The 17,577-nt window shown below is 44.8% G+C and overlaps 1 protein-coding gene across 1 annotated transcript; it reads left to right on the forward strand.

Annotated features, from left to right (window-relative positions):
- Positions 1 to 2,990: 2,990 nt before the first annotated feature.
- On the forward strand, positions 2,991 to 17,577 carry nkain1 (sodium/potassium transporting ATPase interacting 1; the record flags this gene model as incomplete). Its single annotated transcript, XM_080735148.1, has 6 exons — positions 2,991 to 3,044; positions 4,321 to 4,458; positions 8,719 to 8,799; positions 10,302 to 10,499; positions 13,725 to 13,785; positions 17,492 to 17,577. 6 exons carry the CDS (start codon positions 2,991 to 2,993, stop codon positions 17,575 to 17,577), a joined length of 618 nt encoding a protein of 205 aa, XP_080591274.1.

Here is a 17,577-nt window from a genome sequence, read left to right on the forward strand (position 1 = left end):
ATGTTTGAAATAAAACCAATTCATTTTCATCTCATTCATATATCAACAAACCCACGTGGATCATCTGTTGTAAGTGTGTTATTAACAGTTAAGAGGAAACATTGCGATCACTTTGCAATTTTGACTGCATTACTCTTCTCTGTTAACTTGTGGTTACTTCATGATCTTCATCAGTCCTTTGTAGAGTTATGTATTAGAGGTTTTGGCAGTTAAGAAAGGGATGTTTGTGGAAAGTAGGCTAGTCAATGAAAACGTTCCTTTGTTGCTGTGTGCAGCTATCTTGGCAGGACTGGTTGTAACTGTGGCTTGGGGCTTGGCTGATTAAACCACTGACTACAACTGGATATTGTTTGACCTGCTAAAGAGTTATGGGTAGTCAAGTGTATTAATGTTTGGACAACTTCTTTATCATTATTTATACCTTTTCCTACGGTGGTTCTCAACCTGTGGCTTGGGGCCCCCATGGGGGTTCCACACTTGATTTTGTAGGGGTCCCCAGATTACTGTAAAGTGACAATTTAAGGACTTCTAAGACCTTTTAATACCTAAAAACTATAAAGAAGAAAGAAAAGAAAAATACCATTACTGCCACCTTTCCCAAGATTAGGCTATTGTAGGCCTACTTATAACAGAGATAAGAACATTGCACATTTTAAATGTAATTGGGGTTTCTATTCCCCAAAGGCCAAATGATTGTCAACAAATACAATTAACAAACTTTTAAGTAAACAACAGATAGAATAGATTATTATTTTACAGATTGATAATGCTTCTATTTTGATTCCCATAAAAGCCTGCATTTTTGACTGCCAGAACACATGGCACTGAGGGGACATGGTTTTTGTTGTGTGTGGCCTACTTTTATTGTAGTTCAGATAATAATCAGATAATGACACGCATCTTTCACTCGGGTCAGATACAAACTATTTATATATCCTGAACAGATAAAATCATTATAGTCATAAAATATAATAAAAAAGATAATAGGTTTGTATTTGGTCATACATTTTGGTCAATTTTCAGCCTCCTACTTAGCAGCCAGGCTGGCAGCGTTATTAAAAGGCCTGATTTATACTTGGTAGGCTAGTAGGTTATAGCCTAAAACAACCAGGGGTCTTGGTGTGATGGTCTGGTGAGGAGGGTCTCGTTTCTTTTGTGTGTGCTGCTCTCCTCTCCTCTCCTCACCGTCTCGCGGCGGATGGATGGATGCTCTTCCTCGGCCGTGCGCAGCCAGGCACCACGCACGCGGTGCGGGCTGCAGTCACAACAGAAATCCCGGCACGGCAGTTGAGCTCGTGGAGGGCAGAGGCTTAATTTCAGAAAGAAGGGTGGCAAAAAAATTGGTTCTAGACCCCATTTCTAAAATGAAAATAGTGTGCAGAGTTGATAGGCTGCCCCTGTAGATCCACTATTTTCGCTATTTGTTTTTAAGATGTGTTGAAATTGATTGATTGATTATTTTATTAGACAAAAATGGAGAACAGTACAAGTAGGCCTATAGTCAATACAATAGAAATGTAGTAGGCTCTAGGCTGTAACAGTTAAACACCCTGCCTAAAAGGAACATCCCAAATAAGACCCTTTTACGTTGGAAGTCTTAAGTGGCTTAATGCTTGCATGAAACAACAAAACACTTATATAAATCATAACACGTGCCACGTGTGGTATGGACGGGCATCGATTGGAATGAAATCAGAGAAATCTGTAAAAAACAGAGTTGGGGAATGGGGAATATGCATAAACTGAATTTGAGGTTCCCCAAAATGACGCCCCTGGTGGAGGGGGTCGTGGTTACTGACCCCCCCCCCCCCCCCCCATCTTCTCCCCCCCACCCCACAATCTCCTCCTCCTCCTCCTTCCCCACGGCTCCTCCCCGACACCCCCACCACTGTTGACAAAGACTCCGCCACACGGTGAAGCAGCGAGCGGAGCGGAGCGGAGCCCGGCGGACTGGACTGGAGTCGTCGTCAGTGGAGAGAGAGAGAGAGAGAGAGAGAGAGAGAGAGAGAGAGAGAGACTGGAGCAGTACAGTCAGCCCCCATTCCCCCCCCCTCCAACCTCAAGAAACATCATCGTCCCCTCCGGTCCCGGTTTTTAACACAGAAGAAGAGCCGGCCGTGTCCCGATTATACACACAAATACTAATAACCCGGAGAACCGATCCGCAAGTCCGCACGCCCGCCGTGTGTGTGTGTGAGGATCGAAGGAGTCTAGCCTATACCAGCCAAGAGAACGGTGAGTCTCCACAATGAACCGCTTTGTGTGTGTGTGTGTGTGTGTGTGTGTGTGTGTGTGTGTGTGTGTGTGTGTGTGTGTGTGTGTGTGTCCGCCGTAGCAGATTTCATTTTAGCCTAGTAGCTACCATATTACCTCCCTCCCTCCTCTCCGTCGGGTCAATTCCCTCCCCCCTCCCCTCCTCCTCCCCCCGTGTGATCCGTTATCATATGATGCTCATTTCTTGTCGTTTAGCCCCGGAGGCCACGTTATGACAGCTTTTCCCTATCTCTTTGTGCCTCCTTTGTGTCCCCCCTCCTCCTCCGCCGCCTCCCCCGACCGCCGCCAGAAGGTGTGGCCGAGGTGAGGACGGTGCTCGTCGGCTACGCGGTGGTCGGGACGGACCGCAGACCCCCCCACCACCCCCCATCCTCCTCCTCCCTCGACCCCTCTTCCCTTCCCCCTGAAAACCCCCCAACACCGTGACCAACCACCACCACCTCCATCCACCCACCTCCTCCTAATATTTACCGACGAAAAGAGCCCAGCGGTCAACATGGGTCAGTCGGTCTGAGTGGGGGAACCGCAGAGGAGACCCAGCGTTCCGGCCGGGAGGAGGAAAGAAGAGACGGGGGAGGAAGGAGGAGGAGGAGGAGGAGGCGTCTAGCCGGGAATGGTGTGAGCTGAGACCGCCAGGCAGTCTGGATCTGACCGGGGACCACCCGTCCTTCCCCCGGAGCCTCCGCGGCTCCAAGCCGCGTCCAGAGCCCTCCAAGATGGGGAAGTGCGACGGGAGATGCACGCTGCTGGTGATATGCTCACTGCAGTTGGTAAGCAAGCAGCCTGCCTGTGTTCTGTGTGTGTGTGTGTGTGTGTGTGTGTGTGTGTGTGTGTGTGTGTGTGTGTGTGTGTGTGTGTGTGTGTGTGTGTGTTTGTGTGCTGTGTGTGTCTGTCTGTTAACTGCCTTTCAACTCATCCCCTCCTCACTAAACCAGAGAGATATAATTAAAGCCAATGTGTGGTACAGAGACACACATTGTAATCAGCCCCTCTCTGCTCCTTACGAACAGCTGCAGCTGTCCCGGTGGCATGCCTCACTATGAGCATTAAACAAGGCTGTGTGTGCGTGTGTGTGTGTGTGCGTGTGTGTGTGTGTGTGTGTGCGTGTGCGTGTGCGTGTGCGTGCTTGCTTGCTTGCTTGAAAGAGAGGGAAGCACCATGGCGTTAAGTACTGAGTGATCTGTGTCTGCTGCTCTGCTTGTGCATGTGTGCTGTGTACTGCTGTGTTTTGGTGTATGCGTGTGTGCGCTGTGTACTGCTTTGTTTTGGTGTATGTGTGTGTGTGTGTGTGTGTGTGTGTGTGTGTGTGTGAGAGAGAGAGAGGGAGGCAGACAGAGAAGGAGAGGGAGTGAAAAATAAGGTGTGAATGGTGTGTTCTGTAACCACGTGAAGAGGTTAAGTAAAGACCCCTGGCTGGGCTGGAAGTGGTGTCCCCCCCTCCCCCTTGCTCTTGGCCCATCTGGTCTCCATTCTGGAGTTAAACTTAGCCCTTCCTTGTGTCTCCAAATAGCTCAAGTCCTATTTGTCTAAAATGTAATAACTATGTAATATGAGACTATGTGGGCTATGTGTGTAGTACTGTGTGTCAGTGTGGACGGACAGGCTTTAACTGATGAGCAGCTGGCTATTGTTTGCAGGGAGGACTGATGATGTGTTATTGTTGTTTTGAGGCCCATAGATTCTCATTAGTTTTTGGGGGAGCTTTTTAGGGGGGGGGGGGTTGCTCCTCTTTTACAGTCACTGGGCTGGCTGGAGCTCCAGGCAGTTACCATGGAAACAACTGCGGCAGACCTGTGTATGTGTGTCCCTGTCCCTGCGTGTGTGAGTGTGTGTGCGTGTGTGTGTGTGTGTGTGGTTTATGACCATGCGTGGAAACCCTTTGTGGCTGTGTGTGTGTGTGTGTGTGTGTGTGTGTGACTGTGTGTGTGTAGGTGTGTGTAGGTGTATGTACGTGTGTTTAGGAATGATGTTTATTTATGTTGTCTTTGTGTGGGTGAGTGCATCTTCCATTAACGTGTGTGTGTGACCATCCCTCCTGTCCCCTAGGTGGCAGCCCTCCAGAGGCAGGTGTTTGATTTCCTGGGCTACCAGTGGGCGCCCATCCTGGCCAACTTCCTGCACATCATGGCCGTCATCCTGGGCATGTTCGGCACCGTGCAGTTCCGCTCCAGATACCTCATCTTTGTGAGTATCCTAAATACCGAATGCTTCTCACCATAGACGCGGACGGATTGCCTAATGTCTCAAGGGTTAGACGCATTGGGTGGTCTAAGAAGAAAGAAAAAAAAGTAGTTCCTGATGCGGGATTCGATACGCTCTGAAGGCTTCTTGGTTTACCAGCCACCCGTCGCTACCGTTCACGCCACTATAAACGACGGAGCGGCGCCGTCTCAGGCGGCGATGACCCCCGTGAGTCGCCACCGAGGCGAGCGATAGCGAGCCGAGTTGCCGCGACGAGCGGTGGGAACGCCGCATGAGCCGACTCAACCGCGTTACCGAATTACGTGCCGTTATGGACAGAATAGTAAATCTTGACCAGGGGACTGCTTCCGCCTCCGAATGTGGCTCAAAGAAGGGACTACGTTATCATTTCACGTTTTGTCAAAGATAAAAGCACAAAAAAAAAGGTACCTCCCAGTCACTCTCGTTAGCTCAGTCGGTAGAGCATGGAGATACAAATCCAGAGACTGGGGTTCGATTCCCCGTGACGGCCGTCAGTGAAAAATCTTCCAGTAAACACATGTCGGCGCATGCGTACTAAGACTCTGTCTCGTCCAAAAACTCTCCGTCTCCGTCGCACCCTAGACGCAATAGTCACTCCCAAAACTTCACAGGGGTGAAGCAAAGGAAAGAAAGACACGGCGTCGGGAGGGTGAAGCAAAGGGAGTGAGAATGGGTTGTATATAGCGCTCGTTTTCACCAGCGTCGGCAGGTTAGCTACTCACCAGCGTCGGCAGGTTAGGATTTCACCAGGTTAGCGTTCACCAGCGCTAGTTTTACTGAGGTTAAGGTTAGGGTTAGGGTTAGAGTTAGAGTTAGGGATAGGTTTAGGTTTTGGTGCACCTCTGCCGCGGACGCGGTCCAAGTGACTACAATGGAGCGCTCCCTACATCCGGTTCAGCCAATCACAAGCTTAAAAAATTAGTCCGGGGCGTGGTTATCCATCTTTCCCAGTGGGATCCATAATCACGCGACACTCTATCCGCTGGTGTCACCATTCTGAGTAGCTCCTGGGCTCGGGATCCAGAACCGACGGAACCGGATCCAAACGTTGAAGAACTGGAATCGGTTCCATCACATTTGCAGTGAGTCAACTAAAAATCTCATAGAGTGTGGCATAAACTAAAGTCTTTCTTCCTCTCACTTCGAGGTGAGCAAAGTTCAGGGTGCTCTTCAGAGCGGTTGGGTTCAGGGGAATTAGCGGGCTGTGCCTTTAAGAGAACCAGGTGAATAATGTGGATAAGTCCGGGCAGTTCCCTCTCACGCTAAACTTAAATAATAAAGGGGAATAAGGAGCCCAGGGGCTACGGAACTCCGGGGCGCTCTGTAAGTAAAGTAAGGGGTGCTGTGTCTGCAGAGATCTCCATATATGGGCATAAGTGGACAAAGGCAAACAGATGGTCAAAACGGGTCCTATGACAACAGGTATAATGGGGTTTGCATTAAAGGGTAGGGCCGGAACCGGTACTGTGTCTGCAGAGATCTCCATATATGGGCATAAGTGGACAAAGGCAAACTGATGGTCAAAACGGGTCCTATGACAACAGGTATAATGGGGTTTGCATTAAAGGGTAGGGCCGGAACCGGTACTGTGTCTGCAGAGATCTCCATATATGGGTATAAGTGGACAAAGGCAAACAGATGGTCAAAGCGGGTCCTATGACAACAGGTATAATGGGGTTTGCATTATTGGGTGGGGCATTCATTCCCTATTTTAAATTCGGCACGCGTGTTTCCCGCCGCAGCAGGTAGTCGGGGGCACTAACAGATGCAGAGATCTCCATAATGGGCATAAACGGACACAGACATCAGATACAGAGATCTCCATATATGGGCATAAAATGGATGCAGACAGACAGATACAGATATCTCCATATATGAGCATAAATGGACACAGGCAAACAGATGGTCAATACGGGTCCTACAGAGATCTCCATAAATGGGCATAAAATGGACGCAGACAGACAGATAACTCCATATATGGGTATAAATGGACACAGGCAAACAGAGGGTCAAAACGGGTCCTACAGAGATCTCCATATATGGGCATGAAAAGGACGTAGACTGACAGATATCTCCATATGGGCATAAATGGACACACGGCCAAACAGATGGTCAAAACGGATCCTATGAAAACAGATATAATGAGGTTTGCATTAAAGGGCAGGGCATTCATTCCCTATTTACATTGTTCCCGAGTTGGCCAGGTCGCCGACTAGATCGTGACTACTAATTGTGAAGCCGAGGCCGAATTGGCCCGAATCGCATGGATGAGCCCTGACAGCACATGGTTGGTGCTACAGACTCCAAATTTCGCACGCAGATAGCTCAGACCTTTGCCTACTTTCTTAGCTAGGCCTCGACCCGACACGATTTGCGTTTTTCCGGAACCAACGCGAAAGGTTCGGAATCTCCATATGCGGAGTCCTGACTACTAATTGAAGCCAATGGACACTGAATCCGAATTGGCCCGAATCGCATGGATGAACCCTGACAGCATATGGTTGGTGCTACAGACTCCAAATTTCGCACACAGACAGCTCAGACCTTTGCCTACGTTCTTAGCTAGGCCTCGACCCGACCCGATATACAGTTTTTCGGATCCGACACGAAAGGTTTGGAATCTCCGTATGCGGAGATGACTGACATCGGGCTGTTCTGGAGCAAGCGCTGACTCATTGTGACATCACTTCATAAAAGGCTCTGACATCACGTACGCTACATGAGTCAACACAAAATCTCTCTGAGTGTGGCATAAACTAAAGTCTTTCTTCCTCTCACTTTGAGGTGAGCAAAGTTCAGGGTGCTCTTCAGAGCGGTTGGGTTCAGGGGAATTAGCGGGCTGTGCCTTTAAGAGAACCAGGTGGATTATGTGGATAAGCCCGGGCAGTTCCCTCTCTAGCTAAACTTAAATAATAAAGGGGAATAAGGAGCCCAGGGGCTAGGGAACTCCTGGGTGCTCTGTAAGTAATGGGTGCTGTGTCTGCAGAGATCTCCATATATGGGCATAAGTGGACAAAGGCAAACAGATGGTCAAAACGGGTCCTATGACAACAGGTATAATGGGGTTTGCATTAAAGGGTGGGGAATTCATTCCCTATTTCAAATTCGGCACGCGTGTTCCCCGCCGCAGCAGGTAGTCGGGGGCACAGACAGATGCAGAGATCTCCATAATGGGCATAAAGGGACACAGACAAACAGATACTTAGATCTCCATATATGGGCATAAAATGGATGCAGACAGACAGATACAGATATCTCCATATATGAGCATAAATGGACACAGGCAAACAGATGGTCAATACGGGTCCTACAGAGATCTCCATATATGGACATAAAATGGACGCAGACTGACAGATATCTCCATATATGGGCATAAATGGACACACGCAAACAGATGGTCAAAACGGATCCTATGACAACAGGTATAATGAGGTTTGCATTAAAGGGCGGGGCATTCATTCCCTATTTACATTGTTCCCGAGTTGGCCAGGTCGGCGACTAGACGCTCGGCCGCGCTTCTAGTATATAATAACTGACAAGGATGTTCAAAAAAGTCAATTAAAATGGCAGTTTAAACTACTTACTACTTCATCTTAAGTATCTGTGGAGAATTGTCTACTTGCATCTGTAGTCTACGGGCGACAGGTACATATTAGATGCATGTACTTGTACACGTAGGCCTACTGTATGTACGGTACATTATCAAACACCGTGACTCCCAGATGGTGTGCATTGATTAAAGTTCTCAGTCGCCACAACTGATTTCAGTCATTTAGATTCCATAGAAGCCAGAATGTCTTCTATAGACGCATGTTGCGCAGGGAAAATAGCTGATCTACAAGCTCACCACACATCGCACTGCGATGTGTCGTGAGTTTGTAGATGGGCTATTTCCGGTTGTTGGCTATTTTAAGATTGGAGAGTATTTGAAGTGGTCAAACTAGCAGTAGTGTTTGAAATTGGTCAAAGGAGCAGAATAGAATACATGTTCAGAACCATCTTCCATAAAACCCTAATGGTCTGGGATATTTCATAAAAGCAAAGGTTAAAGCCTCAATCTGTGATTTCTTCAGCTGGTTGTCTGTATGTAGAACAGCAATAACATATGTTTAGATTTAGAATGATGATACCTAGACATTATTCTAATAAACTAAATGTTTTAGTTATGAGATTTTATGTTTGCTTTATTCCATGGGTGTTTGTGTGTTTGGTTGTTTGCAGTATGCAGTGTGGCTGGTGCTGTGGGTTGGCTGGAACTCCTTCATCATCTGCTACTACCTGGAGGTGGGACAGCTGTCTCAGGTAAGCTCCTGGTGTGTGTGTGTGTGTGTGTGTGTGTGTGTGTGTGTGTGTGTGTGTGTGTGTGTGTGTGTGTGTGTGTGTGTGTGTGTGTGTGTGTGTGTGCGCGCGCGCGCGTGTGTCTGTGTGTGTGTGTGTGTGTGTGTGTGTGTGTCTGTGTGTCTGTGTCTGTGTGTGGGTGCGCGTGTGCGTCTATGCGTACTTGGGTGTGTTTTTGTCCAAGAAGGTGCCATTCACCCATTGTTACTCTGTAATTAAACTGTGTGCTTGTGCGTGCATGTGCTTTTGTGCCATTCACCCAAATTTAGAACAAACTACTGCTGTGTCACCAAAATGGAATCCATTAAAGCAGAGGTTCTCAAACTATGGGTCCCGTCCAGGGCAGGAATGTCATGGAGGCCATGAAGGCCATGGCCTCTGTTGCCCCTCAGTTTGGCCGTGTGCCCCTCAAACCAATGGCATGACCTGAGGCCACAGTGGCCTTAATGCCCCAGCTGACTGTACCACTTTCTTGTCAATATGTAAACAGTAGACAACGGTGTCTCTTTCTTGTCATGAAGACACCAGTGTGTCTTTTGTTAAGATTCTGAAATCTTAACTCCCCAGAGTCCCCATCTTTAAACCAATCCAGTGACTTTGATTGGTGCTGGGCTGAGGTTAGATTAGGTTATCATCCCTAACCCTTAAATTCAACAAATTATTTCAATGGACTAAAATCGTGTTTTATTTGATGGCCTTCCTGCCCTGGCATTTGGCCTTTGTCCCCTCAAAAAATGGACAACCTCAAAGGCCAAGTGGCCTTGCCCCTAAAATGACAGAATTCCACGCCTGGTCCCGTCCCATATTTTGAGAACCGGGAAGGTGCCATTGGGGTCGCACATTGCCGACCAAAAGAATTATGAATATATTTTAATCAAGAAACGCTTAAAAAGGTTGTTGCGACCAGCGTGAAGAGAACGGACACTCCTCTCCCTCTCTAACACACACACACACACACACACACACACACACACACACACACACACACACACACACACACACACACACACACACACACACACACCAACATAAATCCTTTGTGTATATACAGTATATTGCATTGTGTTTGTTGATGACATGCATTATTGTGTACATCTTGTATGCTATGTTGATGAATTGAATACATTCAATACAAATCCCCCAGACTTTTTTTTGTGTTATCCTTTTAGCCATAAAACCAGCGCGTCACTTTGTGCCGTGCTGCAAGCTTGTACATCTGCTATTTTCTGCTAGAATTAAGAAAAGGTTTGAGAACCACTGATTTAAGAGGCCATTTGTAGAATGCCTCAGATCTTAATGGGTTTTTAATGTCTTACTGTACCACGTGCTGTTTACATTTCTTGACTAATAAAATATTCAATCAAAACATTGCTACTGTGTGTGTGTGTGTGTGTGTGTGTGTGTGCGTGCGTGCGTGTGTGTGTGTGTGTGTGTGTGTGTGTGTGTGTGTGTGTGTGTGTCTCCAGGACAGGGACTTCCTTATGACGTTCAACACCTCCCTGCACCGGTCGTGGTGGATGGAGCACGGCCCTGGTTGCCTGGTTACGCCGGTGCTGGACTCCAACATCGCTCTGGACGACCACCACGTCATCACCGTGTCGGGGTGTCTCCTTGACTACCAGTACATCGAGGTGCTGAGCTCAGCCTTGCAGGTTCTGCTCGCTGTACGTATGACACACGCACACTCATACACATGCAACATACTGTACACACACACACACCCACACCCACTATCGTGCACACGCACACACACATAGTTGGATAACCACAAGGCTCTTCACAAAACACCATTTCTTTCCGCCAACCGCAAGCTAGGGCGGTTCTTGTGTTCTTGTATTTGTTTTATAGAGAATGAGGATAGGAATAAGTTTAGGGTTAGGCATAGTTTTACTGAGGTTAAGTTTAGGAATAGGGTTAGGTTTTGGCACCGTTTTACTGAGGTTATGGTTTGGGCTTAGGCTAAGTTTTACTGAGTTTTACCAGGTAGAGACTGTTCCGAGGTCGTCGGATTTGCACCCGGGGCAACTGTGTGCTCAACAATTGTTAGGACCTACCATGGAGTGTGTTTTATTGTATGTAGCGCAGTCCATGAGGTGCTGTGTGGGCCTAGGGCAGGCTTTTCCATTATACCACCACAGCCAGTGATATGCAGTTGTCTCATATTTTACTGTTCTTTTAACATTCCCTATGATTTTTGCCTCCAACCCATTTTAGACCTGTTGTAACCTATACTTCATTTTATTACCCTTCAATCCAGGGTAGCATCTGTGTCACATTAGTTGTTGCTATATATATATATATCATCATCTGTTTTTACATCTGGAGACTCCCGTCCAGGACAGGCCTCAGACATGTATCCAGATCTGAACCTATTTGATTTGGCTTAGGGTAGAGTTGGAACCCACAACCCTCCACACCAGGGGTCTTCAACGTTTTCAGGCCAAGGACCCCTTACCTGAGAGAGACATGAAGCAGGGACACCCTTTACATATTGTATAAATGTGTGATAAACTTTAATTGATTTCATAGATAGATTCATAAACTTGTTTGACAGCACTGTCATCAGTCGGTTAGATTCATGTTAATGTGTTTGACCACTTAAATCATTGTTACTTACTAAACTTTGTACTTTTTACGCTCTAAACCGAACCTATTTGCCGAAAATAGCAAATCTTCAAGCGAGGCGTTGAGAGCTTGTAGATCTGCGGGATCTGAGGACCCCCTAGGGGTCCTGGACCCCCTGTTGAAGACCCCTGCTCCACATGAAAGTTGTATGCTCTCTAACCGCTACACTAGGACAAAAACATACATTTACATTTTGGAAGGTGTTTTTTGAATGGGCCTCAGGTTTGGCATGCCTGAAATAGAAACGCCAGGGTTAAAGTGGTTAAGTGTTTGTAAGACATTCGGTGTTTTCTTGGCCTTTTTCCCTGTATTTGTTTTGCAAAAGCCTTGAGAAATGTAATTTCTCCCACGGTAAAATGATGTCCTTGCTGTGTGGGAGGTGAGTTGTCAATGTACAAACTGCGCCTCAAGCAGAAGGCCAAGAGCAGAAGATGTCAAATGATGATCTCTGGAGGAAATAAGCCTATAAGAAGCCTATTCACAGCTATAGTGAAGTTCAATCTGCATACAGTGTAGTTTATATTTCAGTATGTTTATTCTAATTTTGATTTATGTAAATGGTATTATCTTTGCTTTTATAATTATGAATACCACCAAATACTGCACTGCAGTGTGTATGTTGCATTTAGTGTTGCTTGACCAATGCTTAAGTAACTAGAATACTATAATGCTTTGGAAAGTAAGGACTGTAACAATTCCGGACAGATACAGTTTTAGAAGTAGTGGAGGGCAAAATACCCAACATGGGTATTACATTGTAAAGGACATAATTAAACAAGCTTAATTAAGCTTCCATTTAAAGGACAACTTTGGTTTTTTAAAACAAGGGTTCATATTTTAGATTGTAATTAGAGAAAAGAAAAAGTGAGTGTTAAAATGTTTTCATTTGCTTCGTTCTATTGTTTTATCACGTTTACCTTGCTAAAATGTGGGGCATGCGTACGCATGGGGGCATGCGTACAAGTGGCTAAATATGTATTTTTAGACACAATAAGCCAGCAGTTTCTTTATTGCTATTTACAGTAACACTTCTAGTCCCCATAAGTCACATCCAACCATGAAAGGTTGCGTTGTATCTTGGGAATGGGCTTATTCTGTGTAAAATGACATATTTAGCCACGTGTACGCATGCCCCCAACCACTGAAATAAGAATCTCTAAAACAATAGAAAGAAGTAAATTAAATAATTTTAACACTCATCTTTTATATTCTTTAATTACAATCTAAAATATGAACCCTTGTTGTAAAAAACTAAAGTTGTCCTTTAAGCCTATATTATTCAGTAAATAAAGACACCTAGCCAGCCATCTCAACCACAGACCGTTTCAGACGTTGCCAAATGCTTCACAGCCGCAAGGCCACGGGGCAATAGGCTGCAAAAGAGCTACTTCCCCGGACAATCAGGTTTATGTACGAACAGACCAGGAACAAGAGCAATAATAAGCTTCGGAAGCGCTAATCACACCCCCCCCAACCAACTGCAGGGAGCCTGTGTGTGTGTGTGGCATCCACACATACTCACACACATAGCCCATACTCGCACATAGCCCCCCTCACTCACTCACACACACACACACACGCACGCACGCGCACACACACACACACACACACACACACACACACACACACACACACACACACACACACACACACACACACACACACACACACACCCACACACACACATGCCAATGTCTGGAACTCTTTTGCATATCAAGACTGCACACATAAACACGTGCACACTGTGTACATGCTGTATCGTTGCTGTCCAGCAGAAGTCTCTTATTTCCATATTTAGTTTTTTGTTGTTGTAAATTAACGCCCTACTTGATCATACTACAGCGTCACACAAAAGCATCAAAAGTAGCAGATATGTAAGCTCGAAATGAGGCGCAAAGCTACGCGCTTTGAGCTTGTAGATCTGCTACTTTTGCTGTGTATTTTCTTGTTACTATTGTTATTACTCTTACTCTTACTTTTACTCTTGTGTACTGATCATAAGATGTAACAATAATTAAACATTGAATCTTGATTCTTGAATGAAGGTACAATGTTGAATTGTCCTATTCTTGTCCTGTTCTTTGCCTCGTATTCATACCGTTTTTGGTGCTACATACCGGTAGCACCACAACAATCCCAAAGAACCACTGAAATATCTTTTGTGTGTGTAATGACATGCCCAAAATAGCGATGCCAGGGTGAAACCGGTTAATCCATGAGAAAGTCTCAAAGTAACTAAGTGTCCCCATTTCTTCTCTTTGCAGCTCTTCGGCTTTGTATACGCCTGCTACGTTAGCAAAGTCTTCCAGGATGACGAGGACAGCTGTGAGTACCTCTGTCTTCTTGCTCTAAACTCTAAAAAGAGTTCATTCAAGTGTCTTGGCTTAGGGAGTTTGATTGTTTGCGCTGGTGGAGTGTTTGTCGACTAAAGCTATGATGAAAAATGTTTGTTGACAAATTTATTTTACGGATGAAAACTAAATACTAAATGGGCAAATCAACTGTAGATTTAGTTGACTAAAATCTTATGATATTTACATAGATAGATAGATAGATAGATAGATAGATACTTTATTAATCCAGGAAATTTGTTTCGTTCAACAGCTCCACTGCAAGACATTCATTCAGGTTATCAATAAAAAAAGAAGCATGATGAACACATAAAAAACATTACATCAGTGGGGCGCCCGCTGGCCTACTGGTCCAGGCGCATTGCCACATAGGCATGGATGCCTGGCCGTGTCGCCGATTCGATTCCCGATCCGGACGACCTTTGCCGCGTGTCACTCCCCATCTCTCCCCCCATTTCCTGTTAGTTTACTCAATAAAGGCATAAAAGCCCAAAAACTAATCTTAAAAAAAAAAAACACAGTTAAAAAGCTATTAGTTGTAAGAAGTTAAAAATGCAAATGCAAAAGTTTAAGAACAACACACCTATAACGACACTACAAAAATATAAAAAAAGATTTAGCTGGCCAATCTGATCCCCCCCCAGTTCTTCATTATACAATCTAATGGCCCTTGAAATGAAGTTCCTTCACCGGCTAAAACTAGACTAAAACTAAAACTAAAATTTCACATGATTAAAAAATTACAAAAACTAAATGGAATTTAGTGAACACTGTGCTGGTGCCTCTGTGCGAGAACAGACGGTTCCATGTGTGCGATGATGATCCGCTATTGTGAACGTGAATGTCCGCCCGCTTATTGTTTTCCCTGAATTGAGTCATGGCGAGTGACGTGTCCCATCTGGTCGCCACGAGTGCTCCATCTGTGGGAGTGTTAACGGACGGCAGTTGGAAAATCCCTGCTGCTGTCCTGATATGTCTTAGTATGTCTGTCTGTTTGTCTGTGTGCTGTTTTGGCTGCAGTGATCTGTCTGTCTTGTCTGTCTGCCCGAGTGTGGTGGGTGGTCTAAAGGCAGTGCCATATCATTACATCATGAGCTGTGTGGGTGTCATTATTACGGTATTATGCAGTGTCACAGAAGATGAAGTCATCGCAGCAGCATTGGTGTTATTTGGGAAGTCAGTTTCTGATAGCAACAATCTGTTATCAGAGATGCAAGAAGTCAAAATAGACTGGCAACTGATTTCACTGTCAATATTTTTTCAAATTGTACAATATAAAGAAAGGCTGCTACCAAGTATTATCATATACTAATACAGTAAGAAACGCATATAGTATGTTGGAAAGTTGTACAGCTTTCAGGGGTTGGATAAGAGGACAGCAAATGTCTTACAGTTGTTAATAATGAAAGGATAATGGGAAGACCTTTACCTCCTGTTTGTATTTAGTGTATGGGACCTAGTGTTGCCAGAAATGTTGAATTATTGTACCGGAGGCTTACAATTATCGTTTCATACACAGCCAAACATATACTGTATATCACAGGTGTAAATATTTTTGTTGGTATTTAATGTAAGAAACAACCTTTTTTGATACTCCTACGAGACAAAGACACATATGCTGCGTGGAAACGGGCAACTTACACAAATAAAAGCCTGGAACTGGAGTGGAAACGCATCCAGTGTTCATAATGCCTCCGAGTACAGATCCAGGGTCAGATTTGACTGATTTACGGACTTATTTGGAAAAGCTAAACCGGATCCCAAATCAACAGCTGGGGAATTTAGTAAATTCTCAAGTTCTTTTAATTATTGAATGAATTATTGATCGTACAGAGGCCGGGTATTAATTATCGTACATCTGGCAACACTGACGGGAACCCAAGGAGGAAGTGTAAACATGTAGGCCTGGAAGTGTTTATAAAGACTCTATCATCAACAGACTTTAGTGCAGGGGTTCCCAAACTACAGCCATAACCTCTGCCTGCCCCCCCTTTAAAAGAAAAACAAAAAGAGTGAAAATAGCCCATGATCAGGTAGATCAGTGATTTTAAACTGGCGGCCCACGGGCCAAATTCGGCCCTAGTAGAGCTGTCTTGTGGCCCATGGAGAACATTACCTATTCCAATGTAAAAAAATGTATAAATAACAAATTATTACTTTGATGTTTGGTTGTACATGATGACCATTTTGAATGTTCAGCTATTTTTTTTTTACATGGAGCTGGGTAGCTTGGCAACATACAACAGCTCAACAGATGAGTTCTGAGTGCAGTTCATTCATCCATTTGAAACCATTTATGGTTCTTGATTAGCCTCTTGAACCAGCCTCTCCCGGAAATCTACAATTACATTTGCTTTCAAAGCAAATGAAAATGTAGATTTCTTGGGGAGGCTGATTTACGAGGCTAGGTTTTGATTGGATGTTGTCCATTTACCCCCAAAAAACTATTCGCCATGATTGTAAGATGGACACAATCAAGGTGAATTATTTCTTACCAGTCGGGTGCTCAAAACAAAGCAAAAACCTTTCATGCATACAAACATGTAAACACTTCACCTTGCCAGCCTACCTCAAATACTCTTCCCGCAAAGTTTCCATGCCAATGACCCATGCAGAACATACTGAAATATCTACTTCCTCTTTTGTTAATATCAAAATCTAAGCCTGTGCTCTAGGACTGGCACACAAAACATCAAAATGCATGAATGCAGAATGAAGCAGGCCCTACCTAATAAGTTACCCTATCGGACATACATGTCCATTGTTGTGTCCTATCGGACATATAACACCAAACAAACGGTCAACCATGAACATTTTGTTCATTTCTGTTGTCACAGTCTTATGGCCCACAACTTTACAATTGTGCCCCCCTGCCTACTCTAGTTGAATACCCCTGAGGTAGATCAGTCTTTGCTATTTTTAAAAGATTTATAAAACGTGGACAAAAGAGGGACACCAGGTTGAAAGTGGACAAATTGATCTTAATATTAATTTATTTTCTATTAAACATTTCATACATACATGGGTATATTTTGTAATAACATAAATGTAACAAAAATGTTTTAGAACAGGAGACATTATTTTTATATCTCACTTGTTTGACCAAAGGACCAAAGGAACGAGTAATGGTCTGAATCCATATTTTTGGAATAAAAGTAATGGATCATTACTCTTTATCATCAGACACTTAAGGGTTTAATACTTGAAAGAGCAAGTGAGAAAAAGAGATGTACGGGTTGCTGTGTGTCGTAATAGTTTACAGTGTCATAATGACTTGCTTTTGGGGCAGAAACCTCTTATCTCCATATTGTAAGTTATTGTTGTTTCGTAAATTAGCACCCATACTTGATCCTACAACAGCGTCACACAAAAGCAGCAAAAATAGCAGATCTATAAGCTCAAAATGTGGCGCGAATTGGCACGTGTTGAGCTTGACCATCTGCTGCTTTTGCCTTTGAATCCTGAAAAGTAACAGTTTTGGACATATGAGGTTTCCACCCGACAGAGACGATAAGGGCATTAGTATGCAGTGTGACGATGACATAATGGTGATGATGACATAATGGGTTTTCAGTTTCAGAATTGAAACGCAGTGATGCACTCTGTGAACGTTTTTTATTTAAAGGCCAGTGGAATGATTATAGCTTCTCCTCTTTCCTCTTCTCCTCCTGTCCTGAAAGTTGATTTCATCGGCGGCTTTGACTCCTACGGCTACCAACCGCCTCAGAAGTCCTCCCACCTCCAACTGCAGCCTCTGTATACGTAG

This window comes from Nannobrachium achirus (genome assembly GCF_963921795.1).
Source record: "Nannobrachium achirus genome assembly, chromosome: 10".
Taxonomy (NCBI): Eukaryota; Metazoa; Chordata; class Actinopteri; order Myctophiformes; family Myctophidae; genus Nannobrachium; species Nannobrachium achirus.